The sequence below is a fragment of the Cydia splendana genome, chromosome 6 (genome assembly GCF_910591565.1).
Source record: "Cydia splendana chromosome 6, ilCydSple1.2, whole genome shotgun sequence".
Taxonomy (NCBI): domain Eukaryota; kingdom Metazoa; phylum Arthropoda; class Insecta; order Lepidoptera; family Tortricidae; genus Cydia; species Cydia splendana.
Window position 1 is genome coordinate 9,863,991 of NC_085965.1, and position 19,319 is coordinate 9,883,309.

General features: G+C 39.3%; 1 protein-coding gene across 4 annotated transcripts in view; it reads left to right on the forward strand.

Moving 5' to 3' along the window:
- The window catches only part of LOC134791367 (uncharacterized), a 106,265-nt gene that overhangs the window by 65,825 nt on the left and 21,121 nt on the right, over positions 1–19,319 (forward strand). For 3 of the 4 annotated variants that reach the window (XR_010144295.1, XR_010144297.1, XM_063762376.1), the window contains exons 3-12: positions 7,573–7,596; positions 9,811–10,090; positions 10,752–10,819; positions 11,401–11,607; positions 12,282–12,412; positions 12,967–13,078; positions 13,880–13,986; positions 14,094–18,069; positions 18,374–18,533; positions 19,165–19,315. Coding sequence is in view for 1 of the 4 variants with exons in the window: in XM_063762376.1 (XP_063618446.1) it covers positions 7,573–7,596; positions 9,811–10,090; positions 10,752–10,819; positions 11,401–11,607; positions 12,282–12,412; positions 12,967–13,078; positions 13,880–13,986; positions 14,094–18,069; positions 18,374–18,533; positions 19,165–19,315 (5,216 nt within the window). In the remaining 3 variants the exon portion in view is untranslated. The remainder of the gene's footprint in view (positions 1–7,572; positions 7,597–9,810; positions 10,091–10,751; positions 10,820–11,400; positions 11,608–12,281; positions 12,413–12,966; positions 13,079–13,879; positions 13,987–14,093; positions 18,070–18,373; positions 18,534–19,164; positions 19,316–19,319) is intronic. The other variant, XR_010144296.1, reaches the window with a different exon arrangement.

Sequence of the window (19,319 nt, forward strand, 5' to 3'; positions counted from 1 at the left end):
AATCGATCTAGCCTGAGCCTCTACCATCAGTTTTAACATTGACATAACGCTCACGTCTACGTAATTTACTTTCTGTACATCTCGCTTCCACTATTGCTCGCATATGCGAGTACGAGCGAGATGCATAGAAAGTAAGTTACGTAAACGTGAGCGTTATGTCAATGTCAAAACTGGTGGTAGCCGTACAGGTCTTATCTCTGGGAAAACGCGCATTTTTGAGTTTTTATATGTTTTCAGAGCTAAGTATCGGTCTCCCAGATATTACAAAGTAAATTGAGAAATGGTACTTCATTAAATAAAACAAAGTTGTGGACTCAATATCGAAGCACTGCTACAAATTAGTCCTTGATCGAATTCTTGAGCTCAACACTTGGAATCAAAGCCTTTGCTTAGTATTTATCTTGCTTCCTCGTTGATATGATTGGTATTTGATTATCTTGAACTAATTGATCAATTTGTAATAATAGTACTCCGTACTAAACAAATCCTTCTGGGCCAACAGTCTCACGTTAAGGTGCCATTTTTTTTTCTTTACTTGCCGGACGCCCTTTCCCGTTAAACGTCGACGTCCGTCGCGCACTTCCTCTAATTCTTCCCTTCGAGTACGCGACCGCTTCCGGCAACCAATTTGCTTTCCAGCAACAATCCATCGGCATCGCCCTAAGGTCGAACAGACGCGAGCCTTTATGGTACTTATTTTGTGTAAGAGTGTTGCACAAAAACATAGCGTGCAAGTGTGCAACTATGATAGATGTCGAACATTTCGGGAAAGAAAATCTTTAGATTTAAACCGGATTTCCGGATCCGGTTTTCAATGTTGAATTTCTACTTATACAGTAAGTACCCCAATTTAAGTATCCACGATCCACGATGTCATACTAGGTACCCTAACATAAGTAGTGGATACTTATGTTAATTGTTAGGGCACCGATTGTACAGTTGATTGTTGTTGACGAATTGTATGTGTGGAAATAAAAAAAAAATGTCGTGCAAATCCGTAGGTACGGATTTGCATTGAGTCTCGTACATGGCTCTATATTACAACTAGCATAACAGCGTTCACTTTTCTTCAGTGGCTCATCACATAATCCAATCCAATGTCGCATTTATAGGTAAAGTTGTAAAATGTTTTACGACGCCATTGTTCGGTTTGTCGTGTTCTGTCACTTCTGTTGCCTATTGTATTATTGTACATTCCTAAAATGTAACATGTGCCAACGGCTTTCATAATCATACACCTCTTCGATTGTACATTTGAGACAAATACGAACGAATAAGTTACCTATATGAACTGTATCACAAATAATTAAGATGCAAACACGGCTACGCTTATCGACCCTTTACGTGACACTGATACCTACTCGTATACGTAATCTATAATTACTTGCATGTTTAAACTTTGAATCGAACATACAATGAAAAGCTCACGATAACAGAATCGTGATCTCGTTTTCTTTTGTTTTTTATGAAGACTTTGCAGGAATCTGACATTTACCTATACCCACATGAGAGATAGACGGTTACTTATCTAAAAGCCAAAAATGGTTTAACAGAAGAGTTCCTATCCTTTTCCACTATAATTTGCAATGTGAACTAAATATAATCATAATACCCTACATTTTTAATAGCGCACTTTTCATTAGTTGATTCTGTAAGAATATAAAAGTGGACAATGCCTCCAGCGGAGCTCTTTCCAATAAAGCTCTTCTATTTTATGTCTTTGTCCTATATCTCCGCTATAAAGTCTAGTCTTGTCCTCGTGTTCACCAGAATCAACTAATTAACTTTTCTACTGTTCATACGAGGTATAGGTAACGAGATAGTATTTTCAAGTTATCTTAAATATTATGTTAATTTTTAACCAACTTGAAGTATCATTTCGCTGAATCATTTTGCCACTCATAACCATATTTTAACAACCATAACAACTTGAAACGGAAAAAAACATAAAGAGAGCTTTTTATATTCAGCGAAAAGCGAAGTATTACCGAACGCTATTATTCCTCCAGAAAGTCTTCCCGTAAAATTTGCGAGCATTTTCTCCTAAATTCGAACAAGGGTTGCTACTCCAATCGCTTACCAAGCACATGCTGATTACTTTTTCTCTCTACTATATATTATATAATGGTTAAGAATTTCGGTGCCACCGTATCACTGGTTTGCTTGTGCGTTCAGGTCGGTTGCGCTTTGGTATAAGATAAGCAATTGGAATACGAGGCAAGAACTCACAAAGACCTTTTTGTAATGTGGCGGTTTTCTCCGCAAATTAATTACAGCTGCGCATTGTCCTCCTACTTGTGTGTGTTCATACCGAATGTGTTAATTACGAACCTAGTATGAACTTCATTTGTCTCTAAAGAACGCAATGTTCCGTCTACAGAGCTACTTAGAATCTCTCTCTTCCGCGAGCTATATATCCCACATGGTGATGGGGTCAGCTTTCCGTGTCTTTCGCTTCCACTTCGCCCTATCCTCGACGTCGTTACACACACACAGAGTACAGTTACAGAGCTACTTAGAATAATCCAATAAATACATTCATACAAATACCCCATTCTAAATGTACATACACGTTCTAAATATTGATTACAATCTAACCCACTCTAATCTAGCATACTTAAATACATAATGGCGCTTCTCACGCACACCCACCGGCTTTACAATCGGCTGATTCGCATCCGTATGTCATATCATTACGTCATCACTTATAATCAACTACACTCGTAGCTGCACCTAACTATGGGTGTGATCTCTTGAGTAGAAAAAGGCATTAAAAGCGTTTCAAGCTCGTTTCAAGTAGGGGTTTCATAGAGCGTTATACCTGGACTTTCCGTTACTTGCCGAGTACCTACACTATCGGTACTAGTACTACATCCATACAAGTACATAATACTACCTACTATTATACTACCTACTATTATGTTCAGTTCGTCCCCGTTCACACGGAGTTGCATAGCATTAGTATTGTTGTGTTACAACATGGTATTAAAAGAAACAAATAGTTTAAGTAATCGATTACACTTACAGTACGCAAGTAAACCGGTAAATTATTAGTACATTACTACAGAGGCCGGGACGAAAGGGGTTGCCGGCCGAAGACATATAGACGGCCGAGCGAAGCGAGGCCCCGGATAGGTCTGAGCGCGGGCAATCCCATTTCCCGTCGAGGTATGTATAGTGCTTTTCTCAAACATGCAATGAAATAAATAAAATAAAAAATCCACGAAACCCAAGTTTTATTTATAGAAAAAACTAAAAGTAAACTACACCCAAAATATAACCAACATGTACCTATATCATTATCACGCGTATGTTTTACACGAGTCGTGTATTTTTACTACCCGTATATTTTCATGTATCTTTGATTTTTTCGCCTTGTATCCGTCTGACTGTCGTTTTCGTCACATAAGTTTACATAGTCTTTCATGTTGATATCATGTTTCACATACATCGTTGCTTTATGCATGGAGTAAATAAGTATAATTTCCACAGTGTTGACGAATTTGTAGTTACATTCATTTAAAATATGGCACAAAACTGTTTCTAATAAACTGTAAGCCATTTTTCTTAGTTTCTCAAATAATAAAATTGCCATAAGCAACCATATACATACTTCGTCTTTGACTTGGCGGTAGAGGCAGCAAGTTATTAAAATCAATTCTGCTTACGCTGCCAATCCCAACACCTACGATTACAATTAATATTAATTTCATTATTTCGTCGAAACTCATATTAAAGTCAAAAAATCAACAACGCACCATAAATCCAATAAAACAGAATGAATATTATTCAACTTTACCTCCATAACAATTTAAAAAATATAACTACGCGTGTTTGAGTAGACCTTTTTACCGCTAACGTTTAGATGAAATATTTTAAATGTTTTTATTTGTGTAGTTAAATTTATAATTTAAAATTATAAAATTATAGAATGTATTATTTATTAAGTTCATGTTGATTTTATACAAATAAAACTGCAAATTATAGCAAACATTGTTTTTTGTTTTTTTTTTATAGGCGTAGTGGCAGAGTGTCATTACGAACCATAAAGCAAATACTGCCTCTAGTTTTTTTTAATGGATGAATGCCACGATGCTGTGTCACAAATATCTGTGAAATGAAAATTAAAAAGAGGACTTTGCCGGCCTAGGCCTGCAAGATGTGTATGAAATTCCATTAACGACCTTTTGTCCTAGCCGCACCTGAAACGTCATACTTCGCAGCCTATTATAAGGAACATAACATCAATATTTCATTGCATGTTTGAGAAAAAATTATTAATGTCAATCCATTTTATTCTACTGACGTTTCGATCAGCTATATTTACCAGGTGTTTTGTATTATCTATTCTTTTCCATTGGGTACATGCTTTAGTTAGAAACACAGACAGGCAGGTACATACATTACCCATATATTAGAATTATTTGTTCTTTCTGATTCTGACAGTTAAACACGTAATATAAATAAAATGGTGTTACAATAAAAAAAAATACGTAGGCGCTCTTAAAATTTAAGAACAAGAGGACCATGATTGGTTTTTAGGTGTGACCACAGAAGTCCTTAGACAACTGAATTCAACTGATTGTGATATTTTAATACTACATTACAAAACTGGTTTATACATAATTACATTAATTACATATGGATTTTGAGTATCACTCGTCACTTTCCTAAGGATACACATTACAATAAATAATATGTATCTATAAAAATATGTGTGGGTTATATGTTATATGGCACCATTACTAATGTACAGTCGCCATCAGATACATCAGAGCGCCTATGGTGCTCACAAATATCTTAACACGCCTCAAGGACCGTCACGGACTTTAGAGTGCGTTCAACTTTTGGAAATAAATTAAACAAAATATACTTATCGTGCATAAAGAAATACTGCCTTATTCATAAACGTTTACTAAAGTTGACAAGCCGATAATAATCGTTTGTCCCTTTCCATCATACCCATACGTCGGAAAGGGACAAACGATTATTATCGGCTTGTCAACTTTAGTAAACGTTTATGAATAAGGGGGATAGTGATTCCGGCGACCAACGGATCGCTCCTCTTTGCTCGCGTGCAGTGAATTCCACAAATTATCTCTTTAAAATTAGCTGACCTGATTTCCTAGCTTCATCTATCTGCAAATTACACTAATTATCGCACTTGCTACAACCGCTAGAAACCATAAATTTTACCTTAGGCAGTAAATAATAAAGCTCATTTTCAAATGTATCTAACATAAGGTACTGTGTGCCCTTATCGTGCGTCTTAATGGTAACATGTATGCAATTTTACAAATTGGTATGTGGTGTGGTGTGGTATTAGGAAAGGAACTAGTAATGTCATGCGTACTAAATGGTAAGAGAAAGTATTTTCTATTTACGAGCGAATTTCTTGGTCTTGTGCACGAAGTAGCATTTTTTACTAGTGTTATTCAGATGAAATAACTTGAATTGTAATTGTAGAAATATAAAACTTTTAAATCTTTTACAAGTCGCAGCTAAACCCCACAGTGACAACCCTTAACCCGCTATTTCAACTCGGGGGATGATGTTCCTCCAAATTTAATTAAGTGGCTTTACTTAGGTATTCTAAAGCAGGCCACTGACGAGCCTTCCAAATGGATGCCGTTAAAATGGATTCATCCAAATGGACGGCATCCTAATATTAAACATTGTACGTTTTTGACATTCACGGACCGATTTTGGATTGCAGCCACGCTATTTGGACTGTTGGAAGGCTCGTCAGTGCATGGCCACCTTAAGATCTTCTTAACATGCCATGTAGAGGTATTCGTATTTATAACATTACTAGAAATAGTATCATCTACTATAAATATCAATGATACGAAGCTGTAATAAGCTAACATAAAGGAGTAATAAAACAAATAACAAGGGTACTACAACGAAAGTTCTCCGAACTCAGTAACTGCAGCGCAATACACACGACGGAGCGACAAACACATGCAAACTTTAGTAGTTACACCTTGCAGCACTAATTAGTTTACGTTTGCTGCTCAGTTCGTTCTATAAAGAAGTGATACAAACCAACAAGCGAGTGTAACGCAAGTTTCGCCGAATTCTGAATATACGCCGCAATGCACAAACGAGCTCGCGTGACACCTATGCAAACTTTGGTAGTTACAGCTCATGCCACCGCAGATAGAAGCAGATTGCGCTAGAGGAAGTACAGGATTTAAACAGAGAATAAACCCCCTTAATTAATAGATCTTAGAAAACCGTTATAATTGTCTTTGACGTTATCTTAACATTACTTTTTTAACATTAACTACTACGATGGTGTTTAAACTTTTCTGTACCTCTTACTGTAAATTTCATTCGATAGCGTGACGTGACGTACGCGTTTGTCTTAAGTGTCATTTTGTATGGGATTTTGAGTTTACAAAACGTCCCGCTTGGTGCGCTGTTCAAAATCCCATACGAAAATAGACATAACGCGAACGCACGTCACGCTATCGAATGAAATTTACACTAAGGCTACTGGGCACACTGTTAGTGTGGCACTCATCTTTATGATGAATTATCTAATTGGACATACATGGGAATGGGTAATGCAAAACGATATGTACTACTTCAAAGAGTTCAAAGTCACATTAAAATGTGATCATTCAAATGTCTGCCTGTCGGATTAGCCGTTCACGTCCATTGAATTCCTTCACCATTCAACGTCTGTACGTGAATTGAATTCCAATGAAGGTCAAAGCACAGTCGAGGAATAATCAACGGGGTTGATATTCACAACAGAAACAGACTAGTATAATTCTCATATCCAATTACGCAAACTTGTTAAGAATAGAAGGGTCAAGTTACGATGGAGCTAAGCTAGCAGTGTTTTTTTTTTGTAAATAGACGGGGTACATCCTCACTGCGGCTGACTGACTGTGCTTCCGTTTAGTACGGTAGATTGATTTGAATATTCAATGATTTTTTTGCCATCGACTGTTGCATTGATTGTGGTAGTATTTATAGTAGTATCAATCAAAAAAGGCGCGTCTTACTCTTTATTGGCACACATAGTCTAAGGGTAAATTTCGTTTGAATCTGAAAAATTGCCCTTATGAAATGTTTAAAATTGTTGTTTGAAGGTTAAAACAATTCAAATGTTTGACAATTTAAAATGTTTTTGTGTCAATGTTTTTATACATGAAATACAAACTGAGCCTTATTTTCTTTATAGTGTATTTATTTAGGTACAATAAATTGGAGAATATGAACGATTGGACAGATTTTGAATTTTCTATTAGAACAGATAGTCTCTGACTCTGGCCAATGTTCGTTATTGTAGATGTAGGCTATTACTTCAAGTCCAATAAGGTATATAAAGCTTGGATCTCAATCAGTTCAGTAGCATCGCAAACATACATCCCGAGTGGACCTTAATAAAGTCCAAGTGGTTATTTGCGCGTTTCTATATCGTCTTTTATGCAATAATATGGTGTCTAGTGTATGTCATAAACGTATAAATGCTGCGCATTATTTCATTGCAAATGATAAGTAATGTACACACTGGTAATTGCATATAATTAATGTATTGTTTTCTCTTGTCTCCAGCAAAACGAAGGAGCGGACAACCAGGTAGATTAATTTCAGATAATTTATGTGTTGTTTTGTGTTCATTTAGTCCATTAATTGTGTTGTCTGATTCATGTACGTTTTGTTGGTAGTGGCATTTTATATAATTTAATATACGTCGTGGCATGTTTAACCCTCGTGCCTTGAAGTCCTCGAAACGCTCCAGATTCCACTTTTCGAACCATTGAGCTACGCTCGTGGAAAAATTTTGGAATCATTCGCTTGAGGTATCAATATTAGCACGAGGTGTTAACAACAACTTAGAAACAAGGCTCGGAACCGGTTTATAAAAATACCGGTATTTACCGGCTTATTTCGGTTTCTCAAGTTCGGAACTTTCATAAGAACGCGAACGTTTTAAGAACTTTATTGTAACCTAAATAAACCGGTTTATTCGACAAGACGCCCGGCCAGCCTGGTGAGTGGTGGTATGCCAGTGCCACTTAAACATAGACACCGACGTAGGAAGAAACCGGTTTATATTGTTCTAAACCGGTTATTATGACAAGAACTTTATGGAAATGTTGGCTTTTCCGGTTTTTCGAGCGAAAACGAAATTAAAAGGTTTTATGCCAAGTGCATGATAACGGTTTGGAAATTTAACCGGTTTTCGAGCCTTGCTTTGAAAATAATTATAACTATTGGCCTATTGGGCTCTTGATTTGTGTAAATAATCATACCGCCGCTGACTGTATTGTTGTGTATTGTTGGGTATCAGTGGGTAATACGTTTTATTCTTAAATTGCCTGTGGTTTAGTCTATTTGTCATTCATACCGGCCCTATAAGGCTTGCGGTAAAACAACGTACTTATGTATATTGTATCAACCTCATTTCTTATTGATTGTTTTGTTAATTACAAAAGCAACTTAGTTACTAGCAATATAGCATCTCATTTCATAAAATACCTAGCTTTAAGAAGATATGAAGTAGAGAGAGTTGTGTTTTGTGTTAATCGAAAAGCGTCCAACTGTATGCTGGGTGCTTTATAGCTGCGATTTTTGTACCAAATAATTATGTATTATGTTTGTCATCTTCCTAATTAGTCAAAGTACACTGTATCAGGCGTGGCTCACTCCGCGATTTCGTCGCGTCGCAACAAGTAGCTACAAGTACATCCGTCCCACACCAATTTTGGTGGCTTGCCATAGGCCGCGCATGGCGCTTGCGCCACCTAACGGTCATATCTGTCCTAATCGTAACAGACGCGTTTTGTTAGAGAGTGAATCTTCTGTACCTAGTACTATTTTTTATTCTGTGACTGTACCTATGGCAAAATATAATTCTCGCTTGTCACTCAAAAGGCTATCATAATATAACTTGCGGTAGCCTCAGCCTTCCTGATTGATGGATCTATCGACACCGTCAGAATTAATGTGACTTGTGACTTTGAGCCGGCCGCCGCGTTGCCTGGAAACGCTTGACCTTAATCCCATTGATTCCTTTCAAGCGAAATCCTTAATTCATTAGAGCCGACGAACTCGTAAATCTTTCATAAGCGCCCGTTTAGTTTTTGCCGACTCCACCTTGCTAGTAGCCCGTACCTTATTTACTTCAACACGCGATCCATTGTTTAATTTAAATACTTTGCCTGTTTGTTATCTACTTATGTATTGAAGTTAATTTTAGTTTCGTGGTTTTAATAATCATTCGTCCTAATCACGTGAGGTTTTGTGTACTATGTAAACTAAATCTACTTACTATGTGGATCGACCTATGCTTTATGTCCGAGTACCTTTTCTTCTCTCGTTTTTGTTTGTACTTTCATAGTTTAGACTTACACGTATGTACGGAAAGTTTTCGATACAACAAACTACTGGAACGCACTTCGTCGTGACTCGCCTCTTAGGAGACAGGCGTGCGAAAAATTAGCATGTCAACTGTCATGTTTTCCATTCGTTTCTCGAAGTCTTAAACTTAAAAGTTAACTGTTATTTTTTTGTTTATACGGTTAGATATATTTCCCTCCAATCATAAATTATTTAAAAGCTGTTCAAGTGTCTATTGGACAAATAACTTTTTTAAAGTTAAGAAAGAGCCCTTGACGCTCGACTGTAGAATACATATTTAAATTTGTTTCAATGTACTAAATTAAAGCTATATGGAGTATTTATGCTTGAGGCATTAAAGTTATTCTGAAATACAGAAATACAACATGCGGTGCTGCCAGTTCTTTATCCTTATGCTACAGCGTTCACTAATAATTTATTTTCTACCAGCTGTTCACTGCCAGCGCCACACACCTGCACGAGCGGCGCTCGCACCCGCCCGACTCCGGCTTCTCAGAACCCGCCAACAACAACATCAGCGAGGACAACAACAATGGCCCCATATCGCTGCGGGAGATGCAAAACATCGCCAACAACAATGCGACAGCATACATTGTTAGCGAGAACGAGGAGCGGAACAGAGTCAGCCGCGAGTCTGTTGTTGAGTTTGAGCCGCTGCCCACGGGCATCAGGGTCGCTGATCCGTTGGAGAGATGCGTGGATTGGTTCGGTGAGTTAACTACCATCTAAGCATTAGTCTAGAGATAACTTTATATCACTGTGACGTCGGCAGCATCGCTAACAACAATGTTAGGAAAAACGAAGACCGGTTGAGTCCGCTACCAATGAGCTAGAATTAGCAACTTATCTAACGCAAACGATATAATCGACAAGTATCCTAACATCTAGAACCTCACAACATTTTTAGGTAGAACAATAGTGTCATATTGAGCAATCAATTTCTAATACCAGTAACGGGGAGCCAAAATTACATTCGTTTAAAAAGAGCCGTTATAAACCCGAAATTATCTTGTCGCAGTCAGAGTAGGAATGAAATGAAATCGACATTTTCCATATATTTCCGTCGTACTCGTATTATTTATTTATGAATTGACAGTCCATTTCCATTCTGATCGCGTTAATGGAACCCTCGTCATAAGTATGACATAACTTGTCACGGCATGTATTTCTGTCCGACGTCGAATAATTTCAAATTCGTCGAATATTTTCCGCTATCGAACCCAGCACTATCGGCAGGGCAGGGACTATACGCAAAGTCAATTTCAAAAATTCATCATAAACTTTAACGATAGAGACAACTTTTCACACAATATAAACAACAAAGGAGTTCACTATTGTGGTGATAAAACTCGTTTATATTTTCTTTTCAGGCGACGAGGATTTCCCGAGGAATAGATTGCAATATCTACGCGAGATCGGACGGGGGTGGTTCGGCAGGGTGAGTCTACAACGAGATTCGTTTCGATTTTCCTCTGTTTACACGAGGGAAGTAACAGTTATTTGCACAAGTGAACCAATAATTTGACACAGTTAAGAAAAGCCGATCAATCCAACAAAACATGTTGTTGAAATATGTTCACTTTTTGTAATCAATGAGTATTTACTTAAACAGTGTGTTCGTATTGCTTTCTTATACAACATTTTACTACACCTATTTCAACTATTCAAGTCAATCAATAGCAATTAAATATAACGAATTTTTGTCTATATAATTTGCCCAGTTAGTTTTTTAAACGGTTTAATTATCGTTTTGTTTCGTGGTCACTAAAAAAACTTGTTTTTTTCTGCTCCGAAATGGAAACGCATGGCAATCGCAGTTAGAAGATTTCGTACCATTTCGTCCAAATGCAATTGCTCTCGACGCAGAACCTAATACAATTTGCATCAGGTATATAATAGTTTCGCACTTCGGTGATTTAATAAAGACCATAAGCGGTGATTTAATAGAGGCATTAAGTATTAAACCGAGCGTATAAAATTAATTGTCCATTTAATATATTGATTTCCAACATATCGCAGGTAGTGGAAGGCGAAATCGAAGACGAAGGCACAACAACGACAGTAGCAGTCAAAATACTGAACCAGAACGCGAGTCTAGAAGACAAAGCTCGGTTCCTGGACGAAGCGCGCCTCTACCGCGACGCGAGTCACGAGAACGTGCTCGCCTTCGTGGCCAGCTGTCTGCAGGAAGACCCCTGGATTCTTATATTTGAGCTGTGCTCCACAGTAAGTAATACTCAATCTTGTATGTCATCGTAAAAGTTAAATATAAGTACAGTAGCGAGTTTAAAACTTATTAATAATACGTTTCACCATACCTCCCATACAACTTATTATTTATTAAGTAAGGAAACTGATGTATGGAGTGAGCACGCTAAACTAACTTAGTTTTCCATGAATATACATACTCGTAGTAGTGTAAGCTTTTAACTATTTAAGATTTACTTAAATTCCTACAAACCCCATGACTGTATGCGACGAACACACCTAATTAGTTTTTGGGATGCGGGATCCTATCGGGAGTTGCGGGATACCATAATAATACGCATGTTCTTGTCTACGATATATTGAGACAATGGTGTGGTTATGTTACATGAACTTACATGGTTGTCGTTCGTTCTTGATGCCGAATAAGTACGTAGATTATACGTGCGTATTCAGTCTCGATGACAGTGAAAAGAGAGCTAGAGCGAATGGCACTTGCGTTTAAATACATCCATCATTCACGAGAGGATGCGATCTTCGCTTGAAGACCGGATCAATGCAGCCAACATTTACATTTTATGGTTAAGGGCCTGTGTGACGACCCGACGCCACAAGTTCAAGTATCTCGATAAACGGCCGTATAGCTGGACACGGAATGTTGTCTCTGATTATATTTGACCGTGCTTATTTTCCAGGATCTCCAGAACTATCTGACAGCGAACCGTCCAATGATGGCGGCGCTGAACGAGAGCGGCGTCCCGCTGCGTCTCATGTGTGACGTCACTTCCGCTCTCTCCTACCTTCACTCTAGGGGATATACATATGGGTACGTTGTAATTTTTTATATCTTATCCTTGTATGGATCAGTCATCAGGTCATCACATTCGGTAAATCGTCTAGAATCGGGCAAAAATTGCTCAAATATGTTTGCCAAATGCCTGTTGAATATAAAGTGGCTAAATAGAATCATTCAAGAAATTGTAATCAATTATTCGCGCTGTCTGGATATTGACATGCAGGAGAAACAATTACAAAGCTAATATCAGTACATTTCGGTGATTTCCCAGTAGTTGGAATGGGTCGAAGAAGTTTCCGTGAATGCAAAATTTTTCACAAGGAAAGATCTTGGATACTTCTAACAATTGTTCTTTCCAAAATGGGTTCTTCCTTTATTTCTTGTGAAGGTATTTAAGTAGTGTCTACTTCCAAAAGCTTACAAACCTTCCGAAACGAGCACATATGCAGATTCTGTTGTAAGACGTTTAAGTAGAGCGCTGATAAATTTATGAGATTTTGAGTTTCTTTAGTGACGAATGCAAAATCTTGTACTTCTTGCATATTTTTAGCTTTATTACAGTATCATCTAAATGTGCTTTGCAGTGAGCTGTGCACGCAGAACGTTCTTATTCGTGGTTCAGAAGAGGCGGCGCGCGCCGTGCTGGGCCATTATGGCTTGGACCCGCGGCCGAATGTAGACAATATTCAGCATATGGTAAATAATACATAGTAAATAAAACAACTAAATCACAACGACAAAAGACTAAGTGACTTATAGTTTTTAAATTCTTGTAATTAGCCTCACTTCGAATATTTGTAAAATATCTGCATGTATCTGTTCCGTCTATGGATGTTTTTTTTAATAGCGTGTTATACTGCTGGGCAAATGCTCCCCTTGATTTCCACGACTCCCGTTGTTGAGCTTTTTCCGGCCAGTTATTAATGAAGGTGTCTAAGTCGTGGACGATTAGTATTTAAATTAAACCTAGCTCCTGTTTCTAATTGAGCTGATAGGTTCCGGGTACTTCCGTAATTTCGACAAAATTGCAATAATATACTGCTAAAATAAACTTGGTGTTATGATGCAGTTGCAAGGTGCAACTGACCCGATCCTACCAACTGCGCCATGTCAGGAGATACATCAACGACCATTACAGAGTACAGACTGCTTTATTTAGTATTCAGCTTAGTCTCCAGTTTGTATTCATACGGAAGGTTGCGAGGAGATGATGTATGTGCAAGTGACAGGAGACAATAAAAGGGCGTGTCAAAAAAGCACTAGTTTTGGTATTATTAAATAATCATTCATGCTTAGTTTTATAGTGCATAGTTACATACATACATACATACATATAATCACGCCTATTTCCCGGAGGGGTAGGCAGAGACCACGGATTTCCACTTGCTACGATCCTGACATACCTCTTTCGCTTCCTTCACTTTCATAACATTCCTCATACACGCTCGTCGGTTTAGGGGTTTAGTGCACAGTTAACTGAACAAATGGTGATTGTAGTCGCAGGCCGGCGACGTGTCGTCCTTGGGCTACGTGCTGCGCGACATCTGCTCCTGGGCCGCCGCGCCGCCGCCCGCGCAGCCCGACTGCCCCTACCGAGAACATCTGTAAGTTACCCCTAGCCGAAAATATTCAACAATCCGCTTAGCGAGACTTTATAGCCATATTGCAGTAGAAGATCCGATTTAAAACAACGTCACGTATTTCCCCACAGACACCAAGTGATGCAGCTATGCTGGCACGAGAACCCTGACTCTCGGCCCGGCGCCGCCCAGGTGCAGGCGCTTCTCGAGCACCTCCACTCTACGCACATGCGCTGCAGCGAAACCCGTGACGACGGCTACGGCAGCTCTGACTTCGAGGAGCGCTGGCAGCGCCTCAAGCCCAACACCATCCCCAAGCTGGACGAGCACCGCGCCCTCGTGCACGCCCCCTCCACCTCCGTCACCTCACACTTCACCGGCTCCGAGGAGTTGTCCGCCCACTGTCTCAGCGTCGACATGGACACCGCCGTTTCCAGGTCCAGCAGCATCATGTCGGACAAAGACCCGCTATCCGTGCAGATCAAGTCCGAGAGCCTCACGAACCTCCACGGCTCGCTCGAGGACGTCCGCAACATTTATCTCACGCATAACGAGCAGGCCGTCCTCGAGTGCCACCAGGCCAACACTATCGAGGACCGCGACGACGATCGCTCGGACGCCTCGGTAGACCCGTGGCTCAAGGAGATCATCGCTGGCAGCCAGGACGACGTCAGCTACTACAAAGATGTCAGCGACGTCATAAAGAATCTCGATAATATTCTCAATTCGGAAAAGACGTCCAGCTCGGAGTCGAGCCACCAGGCGAGTCCGTCGAGGGACAATTTGAGCTTAGACTGTAAAAAAGATTACCCGATGCAATCTAGTATGGTTAAATCGCCTGGCATTACAAACTTCCAGAATATTATACAGGAAGTCGGACTTGAAGACAAATCGCCCGAAAAGAAACAGGATGAGGATGAAGATAGAGATACAATAGGCACGCTCAGTCACTCGTTCGAGCGGCATAGCGATACCACCAGCCAACACACCTTAGAAAATTTAACTCCTGATACGCCTATAAAAGACATGGAGTTACCGTTTGAAAAGACGAATGCTGATTTACAAAATAAACTGCATGCAATTGAAATATCTGAGGATGTACAAGTTGAAGCAGTATTGCCAAAAGAAAGTGAAGTAGATAATAGTGATAGTGTAAAAACTAATATATGTATAACGCCAATGCATAGTGTTAATGAAGATAAGAATGTGTATGTGAGTGAAGACTGCCAAACCCCGAGTGATAATAAGTTAACTGATATATTGCATGATAAGGAAACAGTGCAAGCTAAGTCAATAAGTGAAGTTAGCGGTAATAACCCAGTTTGTAATAACGCGGAAGAAGTAATAATTAAGACTGTTCAAAGTTTAGAACAAAACGTGCCAGTGAATGTAGAAGATAAAGAGGTCTTGCCGGTATTTCCTGAGGTAGTTCAAAATGATAAGGCTACAGATCTGTTACCAAATGCCCCACTAGAAGAAAAACATGCGACTGACCTACGACTCGAAACGACTAACATAAATAGTCAAAAAGAAATAAATAATGATCTCATTTCACCTGCAGAAAGTACAACCGATAGTAAAATAACACCATTTCATATGATAGCCCTGGAAGAAAGTTCGTCTGTAAAAGTAGAAAACTTAGACAATGTTAGTCAAATAGCGTTTGAATCTCCTCATAGATTAGAAGAAAGTCAACAAGGCGATTCGCCTTTACCAACTTATGAAGAAAAAGGGGAATCAGATGTGCCTGAATCAGTACAAATTATATCCGCCGTTCCAGTTATTGAGAGCTTTTTAACTGGAAGTCATAATAAAGGCGATGTTGAAGTAGATCTTAAGTCAATTACTGAAACAGATGTTTCTAAAAACACAGAGGAAGAACTTGTGACATTGGTGGAAAAAGAAGTTGTGGTAACAAATGCTCCAATTAATGTTACTACACCTACGTTGATTTTGTCGGAAGCACAAGAAGACAAACAACTCTCAATAGATAAACTTCCTGAGGAATTTATTGACAAAATAATAAAGGAAGCTGAGACAGCTGCTTTGAATTGTATTGAAACAGCTCGAGCTAAAACATTAGTACCTGAACCATTAAATATTCCTAAAAATGAAATGGTAGAAATATTTCTTAACACTGAAATAAAATCCTTGAATAACTCTACTGCATATAATATTACTCATGATACTGGAGCTGGCCAAGACATTTTACAAAAACAAACATCCTCACAAGATAGTCAACATAATTTTCTTAAAGAGGAGGTAAAATTACCTTCATCCAGCAATTTAGATAATATTACAAAAGAAATTTTGCTAGATGCAATGCACGAAGTACCTAAAGTTATGCAAAAAGTAGAATCACTGGATTTTTTTCACGATAATAATTTAAAAGTGACACCCACTTCTGATGCTTATTTACGAGAATGTGAAACGAAAGCCCCTGAAATCGAATCTCTTCCGGATGTTGTACGGGATGTTACGCACTCCATAGATCAACCGATTGATAAACAGGTGCATCGTGATAAGGAAAATACTAATACGCAAATTGGATCACAGTCAGTGGTCCCTCAGATATCTCTTGATCTTGAATCGACAGCAAGTGCAGATTCTTCACAAAGTACTTTTCTCATTAAAGACACACTGAAAGAAAAATCCAAAATTGTATCCGAAAGTCCTGTAGACATTTTACTAGATGAGCCAGTACGAGAAATTGTGGAACCGGAAGTTAACATGGAAACTGTGATAAATACATTTCTTGATTCTGAAAAAAGAGTAACAGAAAGTTTATGCGCTGATGACACTTTGAAACCAACATCTAAGTTACCAAGTCAGAATGAAACGGAAGTAATTGCAGTGGTTGCAGAAGAAACAATTGCAAAAGACAATATTATAGAACAAAATGCTATTCCCAAGTCTAATACTACTGCTGTAGAAAATGGGCGTGTACCATCAGATGACAGCACAGCTTATATGGATCTGACTGATAGTGTGAAAGCTGAAATTGTAGAACAAAACCCTATGGATGATAACATTAAAGATGTAATTAACTCTTGCTTAGAGACTCCTGGAAATGATAGCTGTTCACTAGTCAAGTTGGAATCCACAGAGTACTTAGATCTGCCCACTGTTGTGAGGGATGTGGATGAGTTTTTACACGCAGAAAGGCAACTTAGCAGCCAAGTGGACGAGAAAGATCCTCTATGTTCAAGTACACCTAAAAGCTTAGTGGATGACACTCCAAACTCAACAGAAGAAAAGTCTGACGTATTAACAGAAACAAAAGTCCCTGACTATGGACCCGGAGTAACGCTAACAAAATTGGAACAACAATGTGTCCCAGATTTTCTAAGCCCTTTTGATTCTCCGACCAAAAGTCACCCAACTGACACCTACGATGAAAACAGCTCAGTAGTCCTAGGCCCTTTTGAGAACTGCACTATGGAACTTTTTAAAGGCATTAAATCTGGTGAAGATCTAGGCGACATCCCGAAAGAAGAGATGTTCTTCTCTTCAAATTTCAGTGAAATTAATCTCGAAACTCCCTCGCCACTCCGCGATGGTAACTTTTTGAATGAAGTGCCGGATATAGTCAACGATGATAATTTCCTGGATATAATCAGTGATCCCAACGATGAAGCAGACTCGAAGACCGACGCCAGCGACGTCACTGATCAGTCTGTTGCTGAGAAAAAAGTTTCACCGTCGACGCCTCCCAACTCTCCTGGGTACTTTCTAGCCTCTACGTCTCAGCAGAAATATCTAGTAGATATAGATTTGAACCCAGCAACGGAGCCCGCTCCCGTGGAATCAGATTCGGGTTTAAGTTCACTGCATAAAGAAATCGAGTTGAATCAAATTGAGCTTCAAATCACTTCGAAATTGGCTATGGCCGAGAACGAAAATAATTTGAATATTGAATACTCAGGGCCGTTGACTGTGGAAGGTTTAGTGCAGAATGATCTGGTGAGGGAGGAGGAATCGGCGCCGGAGACGTTTCTAGCGGGGAACGGGGGGAACATTGACGATATACGGGAGATGTTCACGCTGGATGAAGACTGCGTCAACGCGTTGAGGAACGAGCTGGAACTGAAGCTGCCTCTTGCACAGGTACGATTTTAATTTTGGTTGATTCTATTTTTTGATTTTTTTTTAACAAATTACTTACCCAAGGTTAAAGGCTCTCCAATTGAATTAGTTGCTATGCTGTTCTTATGTGTGTTCTTACTCTTTAACATTAATATTCAGAATTCACCTCTTTCATACCGCGAGCTCACACATACCCCAGTAAGATTCTGAATCATGTAAAAATTAGACAAGTATTCAAAATGGTTAACATGATCTTAATTCGGAGCATCTTTAGCAACGTACCTGAGTAAGAGAATTAACTATAACTATCCTTGTCTTCTCGCAGGTGGCAGCGATAGAGCCCTCGTGCGAGAGCGAGAGCTCTAGCGCGTCGTGGTCGGAGCTGCCGCCGCCGCCCGAGCTGGTGGTGAGCTACCCGGGCGCGCTCAGCCCCATCGCCGAGGAGACCGGCCCGCAGCTGTCCGCCTACGAGAACGACGTGCTGTGTAAGCTAATGAGATATACTTAGTGAGAGCGACAAGTGCGAGAGAAGAACTTGCTATGTAATGCGCCGGCATCCTACCGGCTGTGCCAATACAGCGAATACCAAGAGCTATGAAATACGGCGTTTCCCGATGTTTAATGATAGTTTATTAACAACTTATCCATCACGACTGAAATTTATAATACCTAAGTAACTTAGCTGATAATGCCATGCAAACTATCTATAAAAACAACGGACAGCCGTATTCGAACAATGAGATACGTCAAATTAAACTACGCCATTTCAAATTAGGGGGGGGGGAGGTCTGGACATCGCATGACGTAGGAGGAAACGGGGTCATTCGAAGCATGATTTTAAGGGGGGGGGGGTCAAAATCTGTAAAATCGATGACGTAATTTATGTTATTATTTAGTTTCTTCAAACAAAAACGTCACTTTTGACACTTGTTTGACACTGACTTATTCAATCCATATCGTTTCAATATCTAGTATTTGACGTATCTCATTGTTCGAATACGGCTGGTGATCACTTTGAGTTGAAGCTTGTTAAAATAGTGTTCAAAAAGATTATATATCTTAAAAGGTTTTTTCTAAAAGTATCACAGCATATATGAACCTGCTTTAATGGTACAGGGAACGCGTCTCTCCGCACGGAATCCTCAGAAAGCTATCCGTCTCCATGCAACAACTCTACGGAGGAACCGACGGAGCCGCCGACAGGCCAAGACACCTACACGCTGCCCGGCCGGCAATCCTGCACCCAACCTCAGACTAGTAGCAGGGAGTGA